This window comes from Lissotriton helveticus, chromosome 3_1 (assembly GCF_964261635.1).
Source record: "Lissotriton helveticus chromosome 3_1, aLisHel1.1, whole genome shotgun sequence".
In the NCBI taxonomy this organism is placed as follows: Eukaryota; Metazoa; Chordata; class Amphibia; order Caudata; family Salamandridae; genus Lissotriton; species Lissotriton helveticus.
Window position 1 is genome coordinate 539,060,954 of NC_136061.1, and position 26,644 is coordinate 539,087,597.

The 26,644-nt window shown below is 46.4% G+C and overlaps 2 protein-coding genes across 6 annotated transcripts in view; one reads left to right on the forward strand and one right to left on the reverse strand.

Moving 5' to 3' along the window:
• Window positions 1-26,644, forward strand: part of LOC144822660 (uncharacterized) — a 422,286-nt gene that overhangs the window by 39,660 nt on the left and 355,982 nt on the right. The gene's annotated exons all lie outside the window — the stretch shown is intronic.
• The window catches only part of HECW2 (HECT, C2 and WW domain containing E3 ubiquitin protein ligase 2), a 1,154,081-nt gene that overhangs the window by 12,160 nt on the left and 1,115,277 nt on the right, over window positions 1-26,644 (reverse strand). For all 4 annotated transcript variants that reach the window (XM_078680421.1, XM_078680420.1, XM_078680424.1 and 1 more), the window contains 2 exons: window positions 24,166-24,251; window positions 6,935-7,047 (listed from right to left, as the gene is read on the reverse strand). In XM_078680421.1, coding sequence (XP_078536547.1) covers window positions 6,935-7,047; window positions 24,166-24,251 — 199 coding nt within the window. The remainder of the gene's footprint in view (window positions 1-6,934; window positions 7,048-24,165; window positions 24,252-26,644) is intronic.

Here is a 26,644-nt window from a genome sequence, read left to right on the forward strand (position 1 = left end):
TGTATTGGAAATTAACAGGCAAACACTTTCAAATTTTGTCATGTTTCAAGTTAGGCTTCTGTGCTTAGGCTTATGAATGAATGCGTCTAAAATGATAGGCAAGGGTTGCAGCTTGCTTTTATATGTGAAATTAGCAAAAATGATTGGGTTTATTAAAATAATGATTAATTATGAAAAATAATTATTAAAAATAAGTGCTACAAAATTCGTTTTTTACTATTCATGAAGCTTAATACTCATACTATGACCCCCTAGCATTATAATTTAATTTGAGTTGTGTTGCACTGCATAATGAGGACATTAGCATATGACATCTTACCTAGCGCAGGCGTAAAAAACTCATTTTTCTAAGGATTTACATGGGATAGGTCTAATGTCCAATCTCTGTAATTTGTAAAGAACATTCTGAGGATGATTAATATGTATCACAAGTATAGGATATTTATTTTTAAGTGCTCCAAACATCAAAGTCGAATTTGGGTAAAATAGACCATTTAAAACAGCATTCTTGCCATTTATGATAGCTTTAAAGTGTTTTAGGCTTCAGTAAATGCATACATTTAGGTATAATACAAATTTGCAGACTGTCCCCATTTGGGGTTTGCTTTTAAATGGCCCAGTAAGATTCATTTAATGTTGCTGAAATGAGTACCATTTCATAGGGTAATAGCAAACATCTGTTCTAAAGATGGTATGTTATGTTATTATGTTTTGCGAATTAGTCACAGTAACTGTTTTAATAATCTAAGTATAGAAATAAATTGTAGCCCCTAACAGGAGTAATATATATATATCATGTGTTTTAAATAGGGTTGGTTATTGCAGGTTAGAAAGAGTTGGGAAGGTTTTTTGTCTTTTTTCAGCCTTAAGAGTGAGGAAGAGATAGAGGGCTGAGGAGCCAGCAAGGCAGATTTTGACCTTAAGGTCAGTAAGGTGGGAGTTTGGAGTAAGTGTAAACAGATGGAGAAATGATTGCTTGGAAAAGCAGGGCCTTAAAGGGTGTTGGCGCACGGGACACGCAGAGTGTCAGTGAAAGAATTTTACTTTTGGAAAGTTAAAAGGGCTTCATGTTGCAAGCTGACTGACAAGATGGTAACAGTTAAGTAATGGAATTTTTTTTTGTGTCTGTTAATGTGTATCATGTTTTGTCTTCTGATTAAAAGTTATAATTGATGTCTGTTTGTCATGAGAAATGTCTCTCTTTTGTGTGTTGTGTATTTTTTCTTTTTGCTTCTGCTCACAGATCATTCATGGATTGTTCTGGGTGATTTTAAGGCTGACAAGACACGTGAGTTTGGTTGGTTGAAAAGAGATGTGTTTTTGCGTAATTTCTTTGAAAAGAAATATTTGTGCATTTTACATATTCTTGCATTTTATCCTTTTATGAATTGTTCCTGCTGGTCCTGTGTGTCAGAAGTGGCACACAGTAAGTTGCATTTGACAGCCAAATCTCCACTACCTGGTGATTTGCTGTCAAAAGGAGGGTGAGGATTTTAAACCTGACAAATTAAGCAGGCCCGAATATTGTTAGTACATGACCTGGTGTTGTGCGTCACCGCTCATTTATATATGCTATTGTTTTGTCTATGCTTTTTGTGCTTGATATACAGTGAGTATATCTGATGGCTTGACATGTCCGTTTTGTGCGTTTTTTTGCATGTTTTTGTTTTATGTTGCTGCTTATAATACTATTACAAGTTTACCTGTGTTGTGAAGGGATATACATGACAATGTGTATCCTGCAAACAGTTGGGTAGATTTGCTTTGACACTAAATTTCACAGAAAAACAGACAACACTTCATCAGTGTATGTCAAATTTGGCTTTAATGGTATTTGAAGGAAAATAAAAAAGAGATATACAGAGCCAAAGTGTGTCACATGCTGTTAGTCACGTACTGCCCCTCCCCTTAAGGAACAGGCAGCCCTAAAATTATGTATCCTGAATTGGACGTAAGGATAAATTATAGATCTGTGACTTTTGTGCATGGTGACCTAATATTTATATTACATTAGTCAGTTTTGTTCTGCTTCCTAAATAGTGTATGGCCTTGTACCATAAAGGAAACCAGGTTTCATTTTTCCCTGAAGAAGGAACTGGAACATTAGCTGAGATTACCGTATATGGTGTAGCGGCCAGTGGTAGAGTTTAAATTTGTGTATTATTTTGACCTTTTGTGTATCACCCATACTCTTGGTATTGTGTCACATGCCTGACTATCTCCCAAGCGCATCGTGCCTAGTTATTGGGATTTTAGCTGTGTCCTAGTTCCATTTCCCTTTTCCATATTCTTTTCACCAGTTAGCCCATTTCTTTATTGCTGGTGAATTATTCAGGTTCACACTTTCAGAATGCAGTAATGTACCATGGGCCCCCATCTTATGTATAATTCCCTTTTGTATAACCAGACTGTTTTCCCTGATAATCTGTATTATGCGATTTTTCTTTTGAGATGTTCTAGATAAGGAATTTAGGAACACCTATATGTAATCATTGAGATAAAATGTGTTTACCCCATTAGACGATGCCACTATGTGTGAGGACATCCATTCAGATAGAATTCCCATGTTGCTATCTACCCTTAGATAGTGAAGGATATGCTCTCACACGGAAACCCAATTGAAGAGCCTAGAGGCACTGTTTTGCCTACTGCCTTTGTTTTTGTATTGCCTTTGAGAATGACAGTGTATTTCAACGCAGAATTGTCCCATGGCGTATGGCCACTCCTTTCAAGATTGCAGGCCACCTATTTTCAGTCCCCTTGTTATACAATGAACTGTTTAAAGCATCGCACTTGCTCCATCAGACAGCATTGGACATCACAGAACCAGAATTTCAGTGCAAAAGAGTGCCTGTCATGTACTGGTAACCCCTGACAGTGTGCAGTCCCTTGAGTCCCTTGGCCTGAGTTTTGGCCACACCCTCCCCCCTTTTCCTTTGCTCCAACGGAAGTGCAGTGCACCGGAGGATCCAAGATTGGCAAAAGGCACTCCATTCTGGTGCCCATGAAAGAGCAGCCTGAGCGTCCTCTGACACTGAATGATAAGTGTTGGAGTCTGAGAATGGTCCCGGGTCTGCACGAGATGATTTGTGCTCATGATCAATGAAGATCATGCTATCTGTAGTGTCTGACGCAGAGGAGAGATACTGGTGCACTGCCTTGAGACATTGAGACTTTCGAATGAGCTATGAGTGTTTGCCAGGAGGGCACTCCAACGGATACTGAAAAACACTATTTTTCATGGGAGGCCTGAAACAAGAGGCCTATGCAACAACTGGAGCAGATATGATGGACAATAGAAGCCTGCCAGAGAGGCTTTTGAACGGACTCTGAGCATAGTTGGTTTCAAAAGTGGTTTCCGTGTGATTGCATAAAATGGGTTTGAGGAGACTGATCATTATTGTTTTGCTGGCATTGTTTTAAAGTAGTAATCTGTTTAGTAAAAGCAGAATAAAGTCCATTCTCTGTGGAAGAGTATTCCCTTTTCACCTCTCGCCACTGTTTCTCCTGAACATATAATAAGTTACTGAAATGCATAGGAGCCATAGAGCCATAAAAATGTTACTAGATAATTTTAGGATTTGCTTTCTGCTTAGGGTTGTGAAAAACGATAAATTTTGTTTGTAATAGTGGTCATTACTTTCTCCTGTTGTCTATATGTTCTTAAAAACGTGTTTTCTAGTGTTTTTAAGCATGATGTTGTCTCTGATGGGTGAGATTGTTTTCACTACCCAATTGACTTCTGCACCCACCTCCCAACCTATGTCTTTTCCTACTACTACTTCTTTGTATTCTTTTCATATCTTACCTGAACACAAGCAGATTAGAAGGTCGGAATTTGTGAATAATTCGTTTGTACAGCTTCTGCATCAACACCAGTTAGTAATGAACACCACAAATTGTTGGGTGTGTGGTTTTATGCCACATACTACAGATAGAGGTATTCCCTATTTGGTTCTGTCATTTAGTTACAATGGTTCTGTATGGGCATATCAGACGATGTTTATTTATGCCAACGAAGTCTATCCCTTGCGTTCCATGAAAGATAATTCGAGTAATAATGCCTTAGTGAAGGGAATAACGGATAATATTGACATCGATTCAGATACAGACTGAGTAATTGCCTATGTAAGGGCAAAAGGAGGGTCTGAGGTTCTGTGAATTCTGAACCCGTGGGTTCCATTTTGTGCATGGCAGCCATTTTGTGGTTGCCCTCACATAGGCCATGATTGTGGCTGAAACAAGTCTTTTAAGGACATGTAGACCTTAGCTTGAGTTTGTGCTGACTCCTGTTTGACCTGAGTGAACTGACCCTGTTGCCTGAAGCTCACCTTGTTAAACCAGTTCCTGCCCTTTAGCTGATCAAGATTGAGGATCAAAGCACAGGACATTGTAGAGTTCGGTATGCACACACACACCCCTTATCTGTTTTCTGTTCCTTCTTTTATGGTCTGTTTATGATAAGGGTTGTGGGGCTTTTATTATGGGTTTGTCCGGCTTGTGTAAGAAGGAATGCTAGGTATTTTGCATGCTTGCAAAAGCTAGGACTGCCCCTTACTTGTATGCTGAAGTTTGTAACCCTGAGAGCATATAAAAGGCCTCTGTTCTCTGTATTCCTCAGACTACCTCATTCAGTTGCTACGGCTTCTGTGTGACGTGGCCTCGCTTATTAAATTTAATAAAGGTGTCTTTTCATATTTTCAGCTTCTGTGCCAAGTTCTTTTTATTAGTAAGTATTCCCTGAGAATGAAGATTACAGTTCTTCACACCTCGTTGTTGAGGCCGCCCAAAAGCGGGACGACCGGGTCAATCCCTCGCAGCTCCCAACAGGGCCTCTCGCCAGCTACGGGAGCTGGACTTTCGGCCACCGGCCAGGCCCAGTGTCCACCTCGGCCCACTACCACTGCACCCCAGGCTATGTGGTTCCCAGGGGGCGTGCTGTCCTGGAAAGGAAAGGCGGCGGGCAGGAGCCGAGAACAGTGCGTCCTACCTCGCCGCCATCTTGGCCACGCCCCAACATCAATTTTTTACAGAAAGTAATGTTTATGTATTGAAAAACTTGACTCGATTTCAAGGGGACTTAAAAGGATGAATGAGTGAAATAGTGCAATCACCCTTTAAAAATATCCTTAAGGCGTCATTGAGTCAACATCGCTTCAACATTCTTAATATTTTAATATATTTAGCACCTTCACCTAAATAAATGTTGTAAAATGCTTAGCAGTAGTGTTTGGTTTGTGTTTAATTGCTTATTATAAAAGTCCAATGAAACGGTGTGGTGATGGGGACCAATGGCAACTGTTTGGTCAAAGCAGCCCATGTAACCACGAATGGAGCAGTAGATGTGGACAAAAGGTGGGGACGTTTAAGAACTTCACCTCTCTGATCAGACACTTGACTTTAATGCAGGCAGAGGAGGAATGGTGTAGAGTGGATTCTGCCCCAAGTCTTTCTGACAACTGCCAAGATTCAGGTGGGTTGAGGGTCTGTGGTTTGTGTTCTACCCTCCCCCATGCCTTCTTCCTTCCCAGCCTGTAACACATAGCTGGAAGGCCTTGAAGTGGCTTAGTATGCTTCCCCACACACCATTGCACAGTGAGGGTGTGCTGGAACCGAAGCCTGTATCCAGCCTGCACACTGAAGCTGCACTTCTAAAACTATTAGGCCATTCCTTCTGGTAAACATCTCATGCGAGTCAATGCTAATGCTTATTCCAACTTGGTGGTTTTGTGTCTGCCAACCAGGAGAGGGACAAGTACAACCTGGAGAAATTTGAATCAGATATGTGATTCTCAGAGATTTAGCTGCTGATAACCTGTGATCCTAAAGAAAAAAATCAGAACTGCTCTTTTGAGATTCCAGCATCCCTTGTTCTTTGTGCTGGTAAGACAGCAACAACTGTGAATGTATGATTAAGAGCTGTTCTGCTGGAGTGATTAAAAGACCTTTTGAGGACTACCCAAATGTGTAGATGCTCAGTTAATTTATAGATCGTGCCTTGGCCTATGAGGAATCACAACCACAGTGGTTACATCAGTTCAAACCTACAGTGTCACTGCCATTATTCAAGACCCATTGCAACCAAACATTTTGCAGTTCTTCTCTGTTGTTATTTAGAGAGTACATCACAACCTAGAGTCATGGCAATGCCTTACTGCACACTACCTCCTGATTACTACAGTAGGACCAAATAGTGGGCAGCAAAGGATAGTTGCTGACTATTATGGGGGTCTGTTGAGGTTTGTCTCATAGTTACAATTACAAATATTGTGTATGCCTAACCTTACTTTCTTTTTCACTAATATAATATGAGAACACCTGTTACAAGTTTGGCTTATCCCTTCATGGGAAATGGTAATCACATGGGGGACTATGCTTGAATTTATGTCCTGGCCAGTTTGCTTTTCGGAGCAACTCAGTTGCTGATTCACACATTGGTTTGAAACTAGCGTCAGCTATCTTCAACTGAAGAAACGTAACTACTCTTACAGCTGTAGATCTCAGGTTGACAACTCTTTGCCTTAACCCCTCTAGGGTGGTGGGGTTTTCCAGTCCATGTCCTGAGGTAGATCGGCACAAATTTAGAGATAGTCTCAATATAATTAAGGCATCATCTAGAGACACTGGACCATAAAGCTACTGTTATCAGGGCTGGTGCTACTCTGCAAATACAAAGTATCATGACGTTCTCTACAAGATTCTCTTAGGTATTCTTTTGATCTTCCATAAAACTCAATCCACATCTCAGAAACCTCCCCAATCAATGTCCTCCCTTTTGATGTAAGATTTAATCTTTTTCACACACCAAACCTCCCAGTCATCTAAAATTCCTCACAAGAAGAACAGTTCACTAATAATAGAACATGTGTTTTTCAAACTATGCATAATGATCGTGCTTTGACACCAAAACTTTCAAAACCCCTATACGTTTTACCTGGGAAGTGCTGTAATTTTCCCCCATTTTTCGACACAGAATCTTCTTGGCCCATTGCTCCCTCGGAGAGATGCAAATCCTTCATATGGAATGCTGGATGTCCCTGTAACAAACTTTTAGCACAAAAACACAAAGTAAATACGATGACAGAGGGGAAAGGATGCTAGAATAAAACAATACCTCTTACAGTTAACTTCTATTGGCTTGGAAATCTGATGATTTATTTGACTAGGAAGACCTTAACCACATCGCTGCGGCGGCTATTCCGCCGCAGCGATAAGGGGGCGGGGGGCCGCGCGGCAGGCCCATGCTGGTGATGGAACCGCTCCGTCACCAGCCGCGGTTGAGCTGTGCTCATGACAGAGCGGTTCCGTCATGGCCCCGCCCGCTTAATAGAACGCGCCGCGCAGGCGCGAAATCGGCGCCGCGCAGGCGCGAAATCAGCGTCGCGCAGGCGCGTTGGGCGGGCCATGACAGAACCGCTCCGTCATCAGCACAGCGCCACCGCGGCTGATGACGGAGCGGTTCCGTCATCAGCACGGAAAGAGTTAAGAGTATTTTCACAACAAACTGCTACCAGCCCATCTCTTGTTTGTGAATCAGACTAAAAGAGACAGAAGATGGAAGGGCCAATTTAAAGAACATGGCTAGGCCATCTCTCTTGTCTCCGTAAGCTCATTTGGCATTTAAACATAAATAGTTTCTTATGTTTTTCTGCTCTTTTGTTCTTTAAGTTCCTTCCCCTCTTTTTCTTCAAGCGGCACTGCCTGCAGTTCCCACTGATTTTGAGCCACTGTTCAAATAAATAACCTGCGTGTTGTCCCATTAAGTTATGCCTGTGCATGATAGTCCTTTGTTTCCCATTGCTGAATCACTGCAGCAACCTGGAAAGTAAACCTGAAGTCACCTGTATTGTGAGAACAAAAGCAGAACATTAAGAGCAGACAGGTCGGGGCGTGGCCAACAGAGCAAGCTGATTTCCAGCACTTGCAAAAAAAAATTAATATCCATGTTTCTCCTGTGCCCTGCCTCTCCTCTACAGCGCCTCAATTGAATTAAATAAATAAGGATATGGTGAACTGCCTGGTTGTGAGTGGAGTGCTCGCTGCAGAAGTGACATTAGGAATTGCTGCCTATGCGGCCTGATGACCTAGGGATTTTCAATCGAAATCAGTTCAGGGTTTATTGACTGACTATTTCTATTTTGATGTCCTTGTGGATAGCCTCAATGTTGTCCTGGGATAATTGTTTAACACCACCACAGAGCTGCTGTGAAGGTTTAGGGCATGATTACAAGTTTTGTGGTCCTCCTGTCGGCCTGCCGCACCGACAGGAGGACCACCAAGCCTGTATTACGCCCACCCACAGGATCATGAGTATAATCCAGGGCAGGCGGTGCTGCAGCTGTCTCATGGAAGTGGTCTGTGAGACTCATAGGAAAACCTATCATGCAGACCGCCGTCGTGAGAGTGCCTGCAGCACGCTCCTGCATGGTGTGGCATGCACCATGGTGTCTCACTGTGCAGGAACGGGGTGTAATTCCAGGGGGATACAACATGTGCCCCCCTGTTTGCACACCTAGGCCCATGAGCAGCAAGGGGCCCTGTTAGGGTCCCCTTAGTTGCCTCTCTGCGACCATTTTCAGTGGGTGGTGGACTGGCCGCTCGTAATATGCTCAGCGGTGCTACAGCAGCATCTTACTGCTCCTGACCGCTGCACCACTGCCTCAGGATCCTGGATCGCAGAGTCCACCTGCCACACTCAAAATACTGCGGGCATACTGCGGGCAGATGGTGGCAGTGATCGGACCGCAACGGTAGTACTCGTAATCAGGCCCGTAGTGTCCTCTGGTGCATGTCAGAATATTGTATACAAATATATCATATGACATAAATATCATGTTCTAAATATTGTTTATAAAAAATATTATCCTTCTGGGTGTAGATTTTTAATTATTAACTCCACTGAAGTGAAATTTCTGTAGACGATATTTAGGACACAAAGAACAAGTTACTTACCTTCGGTTGACGCTTTTTCTGGTGGATACAGTATCTGCCTGTGGATTCCTCAACTTGTGAATATCCCCTTGCGTCAGCAACATTCGGAAAAATCTTTTTGTAGCTTCGCGCCGACGTGGACGACGTCACAGAGGCACGACACCGCGCACGACTCCGCTGACGTCACCGACTCCATAATAGGCCCACGCCGGCGTGATGACATCAGTTCCGCCCTTTTTTCCGTGCCTTCGAGGCACACGGACGGACCGACATCAGTAGATATATACACAGTATACACAGTACACAAATGTCAAGATAACACACATAGTGTGAAAGCAAGCAGAAAAGCAATTGAAATAAAACTTTTCCTTCAACAATAAAAACATATTAACATCACAGTTACTCAGGTATAGAAGAGTGGACAACGGGGAGGCAGGTGGGTCAGTGAGGAATCCACAGGCAGATACTGTATCCACCAGAAAAAGCGTTACCGAAGGTAAGTAACTTGTTCTTCTGATGGATACATCTGCTAGTGGATTCCTCCCCTTGTGAATAGATTCCCACAGCAGTCCCCACTCCCGGAGGAGGGTGTCCACTCTCCTATACCAGAAAATCCTGGAGAACAGAACGCGCAAAGTGGCCTTCCCTCCTCACTTCGGTATCCAAGCAGTAATGCTTTGCGAAAGTGTGGAGGGAGGCCCAAGTTGCTGCTTTACAAATATCCTCAACAGGTACACCCCTAGACAGAGCAGATGTTGAAGACGTTGCTCTAGTAGAGTGGGCCCTTTTACCCTCTGGAGGTTCCTTACCAGCCAGGGCATAGCAGATCTTGATGCATAGAATTATCCATCTCAAAAGTGTGCGCTTGTGCACAGCTCTTCCTTTCCTTCAACCAGCAAATCCAACAAACAGCTGGTCATCAACACGATAGTCCTTAGTCCTATCAAGATAAAAGCTCACCGCCCTCTTAGGGTCCAGACGGTGAAGCCGCTCCTCCTCCTTGGAAGGGTGAGGGGGCGGATAGAAGGTAGGAAGGGTTATGGACTGCCCTAGATGGAAGGGAGTTACCACCTTAGGCAGAAAAGCAGCCCTGGTCCTAAGAACCATTCGTTCAGCATGGATGGTCAAGAATGGGGGCTTTGAACTAAGAGCTTGAAGCTCACTTACCCTCCTTGCTGAGGTAATTGCAACTAGGAAAACCATCTTAAAAGACAACAACCTCAAGGGAAAATTATCTAGAGGTTCGAATGGGGAACCCATCAGAAAAGTAAGCACCAGATTCAAGTCCCATTGAGGCACAATAAAAGGAGCAGGAGGGAATTTATTTGTAATGCCCTTCAGAAATCTTAAAACAATAGGAGATTTAAATAAGGACGGCTTATCCGGCAGGCAGAGAAAAGCCGATAAAGCCGAAAGATGACCTTTCACTGTAGCCACAGCAAAACCTTGCTGCTCTAAAGAAAGAGCAAATAGAAGTATATCTGACAAACGAGCCCTCAAAGGGTCAATGGACTTCTCCCCACACCAAGTCACAAATTTAGACCATCTGTAAGAATAGATTGACTTAGTGGAGTCACGCCTGGCTGAAAGAATGACATCCACAACATCATGTGGGAGAGAAAAGGAATTCAGTTTGCCCCGTTCAATCTCCAGGCATGAAGGTGTAAGGTCTGGAGGTGGAGGTGTAGAACCTGCCCCTCCATCTGAGAGAGGAGATCTGCCCTGAAAGGGAGACGGAGCAGCGGGCACGAGGAGAGGTGGAGAAGATCTGTGTAGCACATCGTTCTTGGCCAATCCGGGGCGACCAATATGACTTGGGCCCGGTCTTGGCGAATCTTCCTCAGAACCCGAGGAATCAAGGGTATGGGAGGAAACCCGTAAAGGAGTTGCGAGTCCCAACTCAACTGAAACGCGTCCCCCAAGGTTCCCTGCATCAGAAACTGGAGGCTGCAGAATGTTGGGCAGTGAGCATTCTCGCGAGTGGCGAACAGGTCCACCTGAGGAGTCCCCCACGTCCGAAAGACGAGACGAACTACCAATTCCAAAAATTCTTTATTTCGGCCACATGGGCCATAAAAGATGCAATAAAAAACAGTACATACATTTAAAACACGATATTTACAAGTAAAAGATCCTACTGGACCTGCATATGGTACGAAATACGAGGTAATATAAGTCAGACGGACATTTTCTTCCTTATTATCCATGCTGCCATTAAAAATTTAGAAACCGCGAACACAATATGGCCCAGAGTGTTGGTTTTCATGACCCTGTAGGCCTGTGGGTACTTCCTAAAGCCCAAGTTCCGACACAGGGGTGCTATCCAGCGCCTCCTCGGGCTCCGGTAAGCGTGGCAGCAGAACATTATGTGCAGATCATCTTCGTCATGGGCTTTACAGCATGGACAGAGTTTGTCGCCCCCTGCAGACCATTTATGGGTGAATACTTTAGTAGGGAGTGTACCAAACCTCCATTGCAGGAACAGTTTCCTCGCCAAGAGAGGAAAGATAAAATCCATAAAAGGCTCAAACACGTAAGAATTTTTGGATTCCATAAAACGTCCCGTCAAAGTGCCGCTATCATGAGCATTAACCATGTCAGCAAGGTATTTATTCTTGTATAGCTGGGCAAGGGTTTTGCGCGAAATCCTTTGGCAGCCCTGAGCTGGGTCATCCCATAAGTCTGGCAGATTCAAGCTAAACAGTTCCGACTTGATAAATGCCAGCCAGGGAATTTTGCAATTGGCATTCAACCTTAATGCATGAATAAGGTCCTGTCTATAATGATACAGTTCCTCGGTGGTCCATATCCGATGCCAAAACTTCACAGGCTTCGACAGAAGATCCTCAGCAATAGAGGGAAGACCCAAGTCAAATCTTAAGGGGAGGAGTGGCGTACCTTGCGGGAGAGCAAGTAAGCGTCTCAAAAAACAATTTTCCACCCCTGCCATAACCTTCCCTGCTTTATGTCCCCACAGCTCACTGCCATAAGTGGCTGCTGCCTTCGCTTGGGACCTGTATGTTTCCAGGGCCGGGCTTACAGGCTTAAAGGTGGACTTATTAGCCACCTTCAAGAGTGCGCCCGATAGCTGGGAGAGTTTCAGCCTAGATCTCGCTACCTGGGAGTCCCATGATAAGTTTTCTTGAAGTGATACCCCCAAATATATAAAGGTCGAGACCCTCTCAGGAGTGGTTTCCCCCAGTTTAGGATTGGGTCTAGTTTTGGTGGGGGGGTTGAAGATCATGAACTTAGTTTTCCCCGTGTTCACCTCCAACCCATGTTGGCGACAAAAAAGGCCAAAACCATCCACAATCCTCTGGATCCCCATGGGGGATTTGGAAAGCAGGAGGGTATCGTCAGCAAACATTATTGCCGGGACCCTCCTGCCTGCCAAAAGCGGGGCATCATTGTCTTTAACAGCGTCAAGATGTTGAATGACGCTGTTGATATACAGACAGAACAGGGTCGGGGCCAGGACACAGCCCTGTCTGACGCCTCGACGGACCGGGAATTTACCGAGAGCTTTCCATCCCTCCCACACCTTACTTGTGCAAAGTTGTTCTCATGCAGCCTGATGATGATACTAAGAAGGTGGGGGGGTACTCCTAGCTTCTGCAGAACCTCCCATAGCTTCCCTCTGGGGACTAGGTCAAAGGCTGACCTCAGGTCCACGAAGACCATGTACAATCGTCCTCCCTCTAGCGTTACCGTCTTCCAATATAGGAGAAGGAGGCGAAAAATTTGGTCCATGGTCGACGTGTTCTTCCTGAAGCCAGCCTGAAGGGGGCTCATGATGTCATTGTCCTCCACCCAGTCTATGAGATGGTTTAGAATGAGGCGCGCAAAGAGCTTTTGGGGCACATCTATTAGGCTAATAGGCCTGTAGTTGGCGGGGAGCAGAGTAGATCCCTTCTTGTGGATTGGTACAATCTCTGCCCCCAGCCATGACCCGGGGATCGCCATACCTCCTAGAATGGCATTAAAAAGGATGAGAAGGTATGGACCCCAGATGTCCGGGTGATGCCTAAAAAGATCCCCGGGTAACCTATCCAGACCTGGCGCCTTCCCCGATGGTAAATGCTCCAGGGCAGCTTCCACTTCCCCCAGGGATAATTCCATACCAAAACCCTGGGAGCCCAGAGGCGCTTGCAGAGCTGTGTCAGGGCAGGAATCAGTGTCTTGATAAAGTACCCCAAAGTAGGCCTCCCAAACCGCAGGGGCAATGTTAGGTTCAATTGCCTTATTGAGTTCCCCTAACCCATTGTTTACAAGGGCCCAAAATTTCCGGGAGTCCCTAACTTTTAGGGCATCATGGAGATCCTGCCAGTGGTTCCAGTCCCACTCGGTCCTGGCAGTCACCATCACTGATTTGTAGTATTTCCTAAGGTCACGTACCTTGGCCTTATTGGACCCCTCTTTTATTGCAGCAATGAGCTCAGATTTTGCTGCCCTACAAGAGGAGGTGTACCAGGTGGGAACATGGGTCTTTTTCTTTCGAATTGGCACCACCGGGTGAAATACCTCAGCCAAATCCCTCACTAGATCCTGGTGTATATTACCCAATTTTTCGTTATATTCTGGGATCCTTGGTTCGTCCAGAAGTGCGTCCACCTCCATGAACCTTGGGAGTGCCAGCTCATATAGCTTGTTGATGGCCTCTTCTGAGCTCACCAGCTTTCCCCACTTAACCCGGCGCCTATTTGTTGTGAGGAGCAATTCCCCCATGTCTTCCCCTCGATTTACTGAGGATGTGCCCGCCGAGGGCAGAGGGCACTGGATGTTTAAACAAAGGGCATTATGGTCACTATCTGCCCTATTTATCACCCTAAAGTCGAGGACTTTTGGCCAGAGTGTAATGTCCACCATGATGTAATCTAGCCTCGACTCATGGCCCCTTCTATTGAAAGTACACACTGAGGGGGTATCGGAAGGAGTGCGACCATTACAGGCCCTCAGTGCGCAATTCAGGGTAAGGGACATGAGTTGTATTGCTAGAGGGGACCAGGCTTTGGGGTGAGGAGAAGACGAGGGTGGGACCCCCCAGTAGTCATCCTCAGCCGTAAGGGCACCATCCAGTAAACCTTCCAAAGGTTCAAAGTGGCAATTGAAGTCTCCTCCAAGCACCACCTTGAGATCTCCCGGAAGTTGACCCAAAAAGGAGGACAGATCATTTAGGGTTGGTGATTCATTTGGCGTGGCCACTGGTCGCGAGTAGACATTAACAATGGCCCACGGTGGTTTGCCCGGCCATGTGAGCCGAACACACTGGATGTCCTGCGAAAACGTATGAACCTGTTCCGCCTGGCACCCAGTATGACTCGCAATCCAGATAGCCAAGCCACCTGATGGCCTCCCCCTCCCACTCCATTTGGCAGGGATTTCGAATATTTCAAACCCTCTCCTAGACCGGGTGTCCCTCGCCCATGTTTCCTGAAAAAGGAGGATATCACTGCCACCTACTAGCTGATCCCACTCCGGTGAACCCTCCTTATTTGCAATTCCTGCCACATTCCAGGAGAGAATTCTCAATCCAGGATCAAGTGGTAGGCTACCTTGGCCTCCAGTAGGAGGTTGCGCAGTGACCATGGGAGGATTAGTGTCTGGGAGGCCAATGCTGCAAACCGCGATGGCGGGAGGCCCTACCAACTCCGCCACCCCAGGTTGCAGAATATGGACAGACCCGGTGTTAGGTGAGGGTCCCAGTTGGCCCGGACTATCGGCCGTTTCAACCATTCGCTCTTTGGCGGTATCCTGCCGGGTGAGTTCAGTTACAGGGGCTATACCCGATCCCACGCGACTTTGCACCTCATCCACCATCTTCCCAGGACCAGGAGAAATTTCCCTGGCTTGTGGTCAGTCGACCTGATCCAATCAGGAAAATCTATTGTGATGTATAAAATTGGCCTGGGCAGGTGGTAAGTAATGCCTTGGTCTATAACGCGAGCCATCTACAGCAAAGCCTACTCTAGTCCACCCCTTCTCGCTCCCTACCACCGTGTTACTATCATTAGGATAGAAATATGAAAGGGGTACTAGTTCAATATTGGACTTGTCAGGCCTTACAAGCCAGTTGCAGATGTAGTTTGCGACGTGTGGGCTTTTGAAGCTTAGAATGATACAATCCCCTACCCTATTCTTTAGAGTAGGTCCAATCCATGGAATCCTCCTTACCATCAAAACCTCACCTTTCAGGTTTGGGGGCAGCGGCCTATTGATACTAAGCCAGCTTATAACCTTGTTACGTAGAGAATCTTGGGTCTCCCTTATACCACCAGTTAGCTCAGGAACTCCCACCATAATTGCAGTGTATGGAACTGCCTCTGGGGGCAGGTTAACCACCCTGCGCCTATCAGGGGGGGGAGCGATACCACCAGTCGGGCCATTGGTGGAACCCACTACCCCCCCCCGATTGCGGCGCAGGGGGTGGCTTGGATCTCCTGGGAGCCTGGACAGGGGGCCTAGGCGCTGAAAGTAACAAAGGGCGCGTCTGGGAAGCAGACGTACCGTTTGTGCTCAGCGATACCCTATTAGAGACCTGGGACGTTACAGGAGACAATGGTCTATTCCCAGGTGGATCCCCGGTAGCTATAGGAACATTTGTAGCTGACCCAGGGCTTTTCCTAGTGTGGTTGTTTTCCAGGGACTGGAGTCGATTCTCTATGGCGTCCAATCTAGCTGAGATGGGGGTTAGCAGATTTTTAATTATAACTGTAAGTGAATTGATTATTGTATCCGCACTGTTAGAAATTGCCCCTCCAAAGATAAATGGGCCCGACGGCAATGGTAGTGACACAGGAGCTGGAGAGCCCATGAGATCCGGCCTAGACCCTGATAAAATAAGCTCAGGGGAAAGCGAAATGTCTGTGCTATCTTCGTGGGTTGATTCAACTATGTCAACTTTAGCCCTTTTTGCCTTCTTTATTTCCCTGGACCTTTTCCTTTTTGGCGGTTGTTCCACCCCGCTGTCTGCAGGCTCTATAAGCAGGACAGCCTGTCCCGCTTCAAGCGTGTCTAGTCCCATATTATCCGGAATGGCAGAATGGTCAGAAATCCCAGATGGGCGAGAGAAGTTCCTATCCCTCTGTGTTAGGGGAGTTCTTAGCTGCTGAAGGACCGACTCAATAGTCTGATCAATACTGTCCAATAGTGACATATGGGTGGCGTCCAAAGGAATGGGTGTACTAGCATCTGTTGAAAAAGTTTCCCCATGGTCCAGAAACACACTTTCGGGACCCATCTCAAGGTGAGAATCTGTAGCTGAGTGACATTTGCTAGTTTGAGAACTCGCCATTGGGAAAAAAAATTCCAGGGTACTTACGCCTTGTTGGACAGACTTACTCCGTAAAGATCTAGTCGCCATTGTGGGGTAGATAAAAGGGGGCGGGAGAGTGGGGAGCGTTAGAGGGGTGGCCCGGTCCGGTCTCTGCCGGCCTCTAACGGCCTAGAACGGCCCGCTCTTTGCCCGGTCTTCGCCCCGGGGCTTTTCCCGCGATGCGCGTCCCGCGATGCGCGTCCCCAGGTACTCCTAGGTATAGCTGGGGGGCGTGGCACTGGGAGGGGGCGCGGCGCGGCGGGAAGAGGAACCAGCTGGCGGTGTTGTAGGGAATGCTGGACCTCGCAGTCCCGCTCGCCGCGCCTCACACCTCCACTGCGGCCGGGTTCAGCTGGAAATGCCCCCAGTTAAAACGATGGCTCCCAGCTACTCCAGTAGCGAGCTAGAACACCAGGGACAAAGTCAGACACTCGAGCGGCACCCGCGGAGCGGGGGCCGCGAAAGGTAATAAGCTCTCCAGGCAGGGGGGCGTGGCACTGGGAGGGGGCGCGGCGCGGCGGGAAGAGGAACCAGCTGGCGGTGTTGTAGGGAATGCTGGACCTCGCAGTCCCGCTCGCCGCGCCTCACACCTCCACTGCGGCCGGGTTCAGCTGGAAATGCCCCCAGTTAAAACGATGGCTCCCAGCTACTCCAGTAGCGAGCTAGAACACCAGGGACAAAGTCAGACACTCGAGCGGCACCCGCGGAGCGGGGGCCGCGAGAGGTAATAAGCTCTCCAGGCAGGGGGGCGTGGCACTGGGAGGGGGCGCGGCGCGGCGGGAAGAGGAACCAGCTGGCGGTGTTGTAGGGAATGCTGGACCTCGCAGTCCCGCTCGCCGCGCCTCACACCTCCACTGCGGCCGGGTTCAGCTGGAAATGCCCCCAGTTAAAACAATGGCTCCCAGCTACTCCAGTAGCGAGCTAGAACACCAGGGACAAAGTCAGACACTCGAGCGGCTCCCGCGGAGCGGGGGCCGCGAGAGGTAATAAGCTCTCCAGGCAGGGGGGCGTGGCACTGGGAGGGGGCACGGCGCGGCGGGAAGAGGAACCAGCTGGCGGTGTTGTAGGGAATGCTGGACCTCGCAGTCCCGCTCGCCGCGCCTCACACCTCCACTGCGGCCGGGTTCAGCTGGAAATGCCCCCAGTTAAAACGATGGCTCCCAGCTACTCCAGTAGCGAGCTAGAACACCAGGGACAAAGTCAGACACTCGAGCGGCACTACCTCTGGATGAAGCCTCCACTCGTGGTCGGCTGAGAACTGCCGACTGAGACTGTCTGCACGCTCGTTCAGAACTCCAGCCAGATGATTTGCCATCAGACGATCCTAAACCCAGGACCAGAGACGCAGAGCCTCTCTGCAGAGACACTGCAACCCTACTCCTCCCTGCTTGTTGACATACCACATCGCGGTGGTGTTGTCCGTCAGGACCTGAACCGACCACCCGCGAAGGGAAGGGAGGAAGGCCTTGAGCGCCAGACGTATCGCCCGCAATTCCAGAAGGTTGATGTGAAGCAACCTTTCCTCTGGAGACCATAGACCCTTGATCTCCAGATCCCCCAGATGAGCACCCCACCCTAGAGTGGATGCATCCGTTATCAATGTGGCCACCGCTGGAGGAAGTTGGAAAGGCTTTCCTTGAGACAGATTGCCCTCCACACTCCACCAAGACAGATCCACTGCAGTTTCTCTGGAGATCCTGACGGACTCCCTGAGATCTCTGTTGTATTGATACCACTGCCTGCGGAGGCACCACTGGAGTGCCCTCATATGCCAGCGTGCATGGTCGACCAACAGAATGCAGGAAGCCATCAGACCGAGCAGACGAAGGACCTTCAGGACTGGAACGACCGCTCCATTGTGAAATAAAGGAATCATTTCCTGTATGTCGCGAATCCTTTGAGGTGGAGGGAATGCCCGACATACAGTAGTATCCAGTACTGCACCTATGAACAGGTTGCGCTGGGAGGACACCAGGTGAGATTTGGGTACATTTATTAAAAAACCCAACCTTTACAACAACTGAGTTGTGACTTGCAGATGATGGAGCACCTTCTCCGGAGATTCTGCTTTGATCAGCCAATCGTCCAGATAAGGGAATACCGGAATCCCTGACCTTCTGAGATGTGCAGCCACCACTGCCATCACCTTGGTGAAGACTCGAGGCGCAGTAGTAAGACCAAACGGAAGGACCGCAAACTGGTAGTGCTGCGATCCCACCGTAAAACGGAGATATTTCCTGTGTGACTTCAGAATGGGGATGTGGAAATACGCAAGTCGATCGACACCATCCAGTCTTCTTCCAGCAGCGCTTGAAGAACCTGTGCAAGGGTGAGCATCTTGAACTTCTCCTGCTTCAGGTAAAGGTTCAAGATCCTGAGATCCAGGATTGGACGAAGTCTGCCATCCTTTTTGGTGATCAGGAAATACCGGGAGTAGCACCCCTGACCCCTCTCCTGCTCTGGAACCACCTCTATCGCACCCTTTCTGAACAGAGCCAGGACTTCATCCTGCAAGAGTAGCAGGTGGTCCTCTGCACAAAAACCTTGGTAAGGAGGGTAATTGGGGGGAAATTCCCGAAAGGAAAGAGCATAACCATTCTCCACGAGATTGAGAACCCAAAGATCCGATGTAATCAATTCCCAATCTTGTAGAAAATAGGTAAGCCGGCCCCCCACTGGGCCCACATGATCCGGAATGGTGGATCTAGGGCTGCTTTGCTGTGGTGGCAGGGGGTTGGGAAGAGGTAGAGGAGGAGGAGGAGGCCTGACGACCTCTAGGACGAGCTCTCTGTCTGTCTCTGTACGACTTGTACAGCGTATTATGCTGCTGTTGCTGCTGCTGAGCTGCTTGTAGGTCCGAAAGGAAGACCTGCCAAAACCTCTGAACCTCTTCCCGGTAGTACCTCTGGACTGCAGGCCCAAAGATCTCGCTGTCGCTCTGCTGTCCTTGAATCTTTCTACGGCAGCATCAGCCTTTTTTCCAAACAAACCTGACCCATCAATGGGCAAATCGATCATGGCAGCTTGGACATCCGCAGAGAACTCAGATGATTTAAGCCATGCTGCTCTTCTCGTGGCCACAGAAGAACGCATCACTCTCGCTACCGAGTCAGCAGTGTCCAGACCACTCTGAATGACCTGTCTAGCAGCAACCTGAGTGTCAACAATCACTTCTTGAAAATCCTTCCTATCCTCCTCAGGAAGCTTTGGAACCAGCTGTTTTACTGAATCCATCAACGCATGGATATAGCGTCCCATTAGACAAGTTGCATTAGTTGACTTAAGCGCCATGCTTGCTGAGGAAAAGACTTTTTTAGCAGCCTGGTCCTGCTTCTTCGATTCCTTATCCCCAGGAACTTGTGGAAAAGCGCCCGCAGATTTTTTCGAGCAGGCCGCCTGCACAACCAAGCTCTCTGGCAAGGGGTGTGTGGATAAAAAGTCCGGGTCACCAGGCGCCACCCTGTACCTTCTTGCAACCGCCCTCGAAACAGAAGGGGCTGTAAGTGGTCTTTTCCAAACCTCAGTTATAGGCTCCACCAAAGCATCATTAAAAGGGAGCATAGGCTCAACCACAGAGGTAGGCGAATGAAGGACTTCAGTCAGTAAATTAGCTTTATACTCTGCAGTAGGAAGAGTTAAATTCAACAAGTCTGCAGCCTTTCTTATGACCACGTGATAAGGTGTCACATCTTTAGAAGGGGCGTCAGAAATAGAGGCCAAATCCCAATCAGGGGACAGTTCAAGACCACTAGCCTCTCTCAGATCATCGAAAAGGTCCACTGAATCTTGCAGCTCACCCTCTTCCATTTCTGCTACACTATACCTCTGCTCTTCCAGAAGTCTCTGTGCCTCACGCCTCAACCTCTCCTTCATGAATGAAGTCAACGGATCCGGAATCGACTCTGTCGGAGCCGGGGCCAGCTTCGAGCCCGAAGCCGGAGGACCAGACCGCTGAACACGAGGTCGGATCGGATTCGGTATCGGCGTCGAGGGTGTCAGCGTCGATGGTCTTGGCGTCGAAGGCTTCGGTGTTGAAGGCTTCGGAGGCGCCGAGTAAAGCCAAGGTGGCATCGGAGCCGGCATAAATGGCATAAAAGGCGCAGGAGCATAAGACGGGGATACCCAGATTGTATGCTAATGGACCCGTGGGACCAACCGGTGCACCAGAGGGGTACATAGCTCTTGAATACACTCCATACATAGAATTCAGGAACCGAGTTGGGTCCTGACCTGGAGCAGGAAAAGCTGGATAAGAGCTCACAGGCTGCTCTCGAGGGAGCGGAGTCTTCTCGACTTCAACCTCAACCTCAGGCAGGTGCACCGGGGTCGATGAACCCGCAGGCAACGGAGCCTCCTCTTCTCCTCCATCATCTTCATCTCCTTCACCCTCCTGGTCAGAAGAATGAGTCGGAGCCGGAGAAGGATTTGACATCGGCTTCGGTGAATGAACAGGCAAATTCACAGGCAAAGCCTCACCTTCGGAGACTTGAACTTCCCGAGTCGGAGCCTCAACTTCTTTGCGAAGTAACTTCACCTGCGACTTCGGTCTCGAGCTCGAGTACTTCCCAGAATGATGACGAGACTCATGAGATCTCTTCTTGTGCTTCTTCCTCGATGACTTCGAAGCATGCACTGAAGACGACCTCGAACGCGACTTCGAGCGAGACCTCGACCTCGAACGACGAGTCTGTGACCTCGACCTCATCTTGTCCTTCCTGCTCTTCAACTTTGCAACAAGGAGTTTTGCCTCCCTCTCACGGAGAGCCTTAGGATTCATTTTCTTGCAGGATGAACATTCCTCGACGTCATGGTCCGAACTCAAACACCAGACGCAGCACTCGTGCGGATCCGTCATAGACATCATCTTGCCGCACTCTCTGCAGGGCTTGAATTCAGTCTTCTTCGTGGACATTTCGACACAGAGAAGCAAAAGGACACCGAAATGAAACAAACAGTAACAAAGTTACCAACAGCTACAGAGGATCCCTAGAAACCAAAAGGGAACTGATGTCATCACGCCGGCGTGGGCCTATTATGGAGTCGGTGACGTCAGCGGAGTCGCGCGCGTTGTGTCATGCCTCTGTGACGTCGTCCACTTCGGCGCAAAGCTACAAAAAGAATTTCCGAATGTTGCTGACGCAAGGGGATATTCACAAGGTGAGGAATCCACTGGCAGATGTATCCATCAGAAAGCATAATATTTATGCCATATCATAGTCTGAAAACGATATTCTGGTACCTCACCTTTTCAGAGTAGTATGGAAAATCAAGATCAATTCAGAGAAATACATGGCTTTCTTCAACAACAAAGGCTCACTACTGGTTAATCAATGTGTGCAATTAATCAGATTCTGTATATTTTTTCCAGTACATTTTGCTTTCTATCTTACTCTAAAGTGAATCATCACTGTGCCAACTTGCTTCATGGAGTTGGATCCAATTTACAGGACTAAAACAGCTAGATCTGACCAGTCCATCCTTATATAAGGATAAATCAACTCTTGATCAGGGTACTAGAAGGTAACAAATGAATGGGCTGCGATCCTTGTATTAATGTTGTGATAGAAAGTGCTATCTAAACAACCTTTGTTCAGTTTCAATGTTTGAGTTTGAGGGGACAAATGAAAGGCAGCAATCCATAATTTGAATGTACTTATCACTGATTCACCACAGTAGTTTAACTGAGTTGCGCACTAATAGTGAAACATGTTTACAGAGGATTTCCTTCTGGGTGTGGTTTACTTTATGCATGTGTCCAACCATAAGAAGTACCAAATGGACATCAGTAAGAAATGTATTCTGAGTGCCTGGCAGTTCAAGAGTCCTTGTCCATATGTTGACATTGCCTGGTAACTTAAGGTGGGTAAACTTAAATAGCAACGACAGGGATATGGCATTACACAATATTGGTCAGACTGTCACTGATGGGTGCATTAGCCATTACACCATTAATTAACACTCAGTACTAATTACAGACCACACTGAATTAGCGTTCATTTGGGATATGATCACATGGTCCACTTTCAGTTGCGTTAGAGTCCTTATAAATGAGAGTTACGCCTTTACTTTGCCCACAGAGGGATTGCATGTACAATTGTGGGTCAGAGTTTACATGTGTCTAATTTAGAGTTTGGTGATGTGTAACTCCATCACAAATGTGACGAGTATCCCATCCATCTTATTATAAGTGCCAGATGCTATAATGCACTTGTAAAACAGCAGATGGGATATCCCTCACATTTGTGAGGGATATCCCAACTGTCAAAATCTAAATAAGGCCCTGAATTATAAATTGAGGGAGATCAGTCAATGGAGAGCCCCAATTGAATGATCAAGATTACTTTGAAGAAATCTGATTAAAAAAATCATCTCCATCTATGTTCTGCAGCTGAATAATTTATTTGTTGTTTTTGTGACAAAGGTAGTTAGACAAAGTACCAGGTGTGGGCAAGGGGTGGGTTTTTTATATGTCTAGGCAGGGCATGGGCAAAATCTGTAGCTCTTACACATACGTAAAAATAGAACTAGAGACATAATGGTGGTGCAGAGTACTCTAGGTTTTTGTGCCACGTAGGAGTAGCCCACGTGCTGTCAAAAAAGCAATCAGTGTTCCATGTCCATGGTCTAATTCCATACATGGAGTGACTGTGCTAAGGTTTAAATTGCCTTTTATTGTCAAGTGTGGTACTACTAAACTCCAAAAGACAGATGTCTATGAGTTTGGCTAACTCAGTTACAGAGAGGGAGGTATGCCAATAATAAATGACTGTCCACTTCAAATGCTAGTCTCTGAATAATAATCCACATTTGTAAAGCGCAAACAATCACCCGTAAGGGTCTGCAGGCGCTGGGGGCCGTCAGGAAGATTAAGCAAGCTATTGCCCAGAGTCACATGGTGCTGGGCTAATCTGCCGCTTGCGCCGGGGATTGAACCGTGATCCCCAGATTCCAGCGTCAATCGCCCTGGCCGCGGCGCCACACCTCTCTCTTATAAAAGCAATGAAGTGTTGAAGCCTGCCTTTACATGTATGCCCCAAATGTTCACTGGCTTTACAGGGTATGCACTGGGAATTTAATTCAATCATTTTCAGAAGAGATCTATTAGTAGCTTCTTCCTTAGCATTTTGGCCAGAGTATGCTGTCAGTAGGTGCAGCTGCCCGAAGAAGCTCCATACAGGCATGTAGTTAGGTAGAAGTGGCCGCAGATATCAATGAAAGAGGTAAATAAGTATTCTGACTTACTAGGGATCACTCCCGAAAATATGTCTTTGCTTAGGCCATTATTTAAGTCCCAATTTTCCTGGAGGGTTTAGTATTTTCTATTTAATACAAAAGGTATGGTTCTATTAAGGACCCAATGCTTGATAAGGAAACAATACTCTATAACAGCACTGATTTTCTAACCTAACTTAGCCTTGCCTCTTTCATGGGTAATAGAGGATATACAGATCTGCCTTTCTATACATACCCTTTAGTTTCCTTCAGAACCTTTGAGGTGTGTTTAGCCTTTGCTTGAATGACATGGTTTACCATAAGGTAGGACCCAGATCTAAACTGACTTTTTAAAACACTTTTTTTTAATTGACTTTGATGTTAATAACAACAGCTCACATTCAGATGACAACAGGTACATAAGTGTATCGAGGGGGAATATCACTGGGAAACAAATACGTATCTGGAACAGAGTTCAGGGTGTACATTTATTGGTTCTCCCACCACTATTAAGAATATCAGGGCATCATGTGACCAACAAGGCTCTGATCTAGATTCGTATTTCAGCTCTAAATGTATGATAGGGGAATATTCTCAAATTCACTTAAATTAATTACATTTTAAAAGCTGTGTCTGTGATAGGGGAAATAATATAATAATACAAGCATGGGCATGATGGAGCAGTAAAATTACGCACATTAATCTCTCACCTGTAATAGTCGGAGACGTTGTTCATTGTTGAATCTTTCGACAGCAGCCCAAAACCATCTTATCACAATATGATTGTCATGATAACCTAATATGTAAAGAATATGAAAAAACTATTTTACCCTGGTCATAGTTGAAAAGCCAGTATAAGGAAGCAATGTTACAATAGAGTAGTATTCCCTAGAGCAGTCATTCTTAACCTTTTGACTTCTGTGGACCCTCATTTAATCATTAATGTAATTCAGTGACCCCCCATTGAATCATCATTAGAATCTGGGCAACCCCTGTGAATTAGTATTAGAATCAGGAGACCCTCAACTGAGTTATTATTGGATCCCGGGACCCGACCTAAGACATTTTGACGATTTAAACTGAAAAACACTGTACAAAATTTCAGAAACAAGCATTCATCAAACAAATACATGTATGTTGAAATATTCTTTTCAATTCACAAACAAATTTAACAACAAAAGAAATATCTAAATTTTAATGGAAAGGTTAGTGCTTTTCTAAACTTAGCTATGGCCACCCATCTTCCATACTATATTCTGTTTGATGCTCTTGCACTGTTCCCACAAATCAATCTGAGGATACCAACTTAATTTTTAGCCTTCAATTTCTTCATATTACGGAACGTTTTAACATTTAAAAAGGTGCTTTTTTATTTCTATACGCTTTATTAATCCTTTAAAATATTTTATTTTCTAAGCAGTTGCAGACCATCTGACTAGGCTTTGCAGATCTCTGGGGGTCCCTGGACCACAGGTAAAAAACCTCTGCACTAGATGACAAGATCTCCCATTTGGAAATGCAGCAATCGTTAATTCATCTCTAGCTCATATAAATATATTTCTGCTGGGATAGTTTTTACAGGAGCAGAACTATCTAAATATTTCAAATCAAACTACAGCCAATAAAACGGGACCTACATAATCAGATGTCATGGGTAAAATATTTCTAAATACAAGACCCGTCGATATGCCCCACAGGAAGTTGTAGCCTGCCTTAAAAATGTGTTGTGGCCTGTTTACAAGTAAAATTGTTTCTCTACCTAAAATATATATTTTTGTAAATTCAAAACACAACATTTTAGCATGTGAATTATAAAATTACAAGTAACCCAGCTGAACACAAGGGATTTCCTATTGGTATTGTGCTATGATTGCATTCAGAGGTGAGAACTTTAAATAGGAGGCTCATGATAGAACGTCGTGTGGGAAAGGGCAGAAATGTAAGAGAAGCCATCTCTTTTATGAAGATTAAAGGTCTTTCAGAAATTAAAAGAAAATATTAGGTAAAATAATCAAGAATTCTTTCTTTCACTGTGTGGACCTCTATACTCATGGGACGATATGATGCAAAGTAGTATAATGGATACATTAAGGTAGCATTCATATAGCGCATACACAATTACTGTCTCTAAGTGCCGGACTGAAAACACTAAATAACCAACTGCCAAGTTGATCATTTGCGAGCTAAAAAAGGAGTATTGTAACCCTATCTTTGGGGGTCTCAACCATAGGGATTCTCCATATTTCCACTTTCGAACCGACTCCAACAACCATCTGAGGAACCCTCACGTACAGACCCCCAGGTCTCCACTCTAGCTTCTTCACCACCATCTCCGAATTCATCGCCTCTCTGGCCATAAACTCCAAGCTCTACATTTTCCTCATCAATCTCAACTTTTAGCTCCGTGACCCCACAGACGCCAACTCCACCAACCTCCTGGAAAACATGAGCAACATTGGCCTCACCCAGGTGTTCATCTACCCCGCGCATAGTGCAAGACACATGCTGGACAGTGTCTCCACAGCCAGCAACCGAGTCAAATTTACCCATGTCACTGAGCTCACCTGGACCGAGAACAGCATTGTCCACTTCACCATCCCAGATTCCCTTGGCTCCAACACCAAGCCCCTAAGTTCCCCCACCACAGCTGGAACAAAGTAACAGAGACCCAATGGACGACCATCCGAAACACCACCCGGCCCGCTAACACTAGCAAGCTGAGCAGGCTGTCTGGAATTTTTCTGCCTAGATTTCCAACTACCCTGAAAAAGTAGCCCCCATTAAGACGGCCAATTCCAGCAGATACACTAAACCCGCCAGGTGGTACACACCAGAATTCCAGACCATCAAATGCGAATTCAGGGAACTAGAAAGATGATGACACTCCTAAAGGAATCATACAGACCTCACCACCTTCAAGTCAGACTTCAGAAAATACAACCAATGCCTAAAAAAAGCTAAGAGAGACGCCCTAACAGACCGCATTGAGGCAAGCACCAACCACACCAAAGAACTATCCAGCATTGTTAGAGAGTTTTCCTCCCCTTCAGACACTGAGAACAAAGTCCTCCCTTCCCAAGAACTCTGTGACACACAGCCACACACAGAGCCACACGCACAACCACAGAGCCACACACACACACAGAGCCACACACAGAGCCCCCCCACACACACACAGAGCCACACACA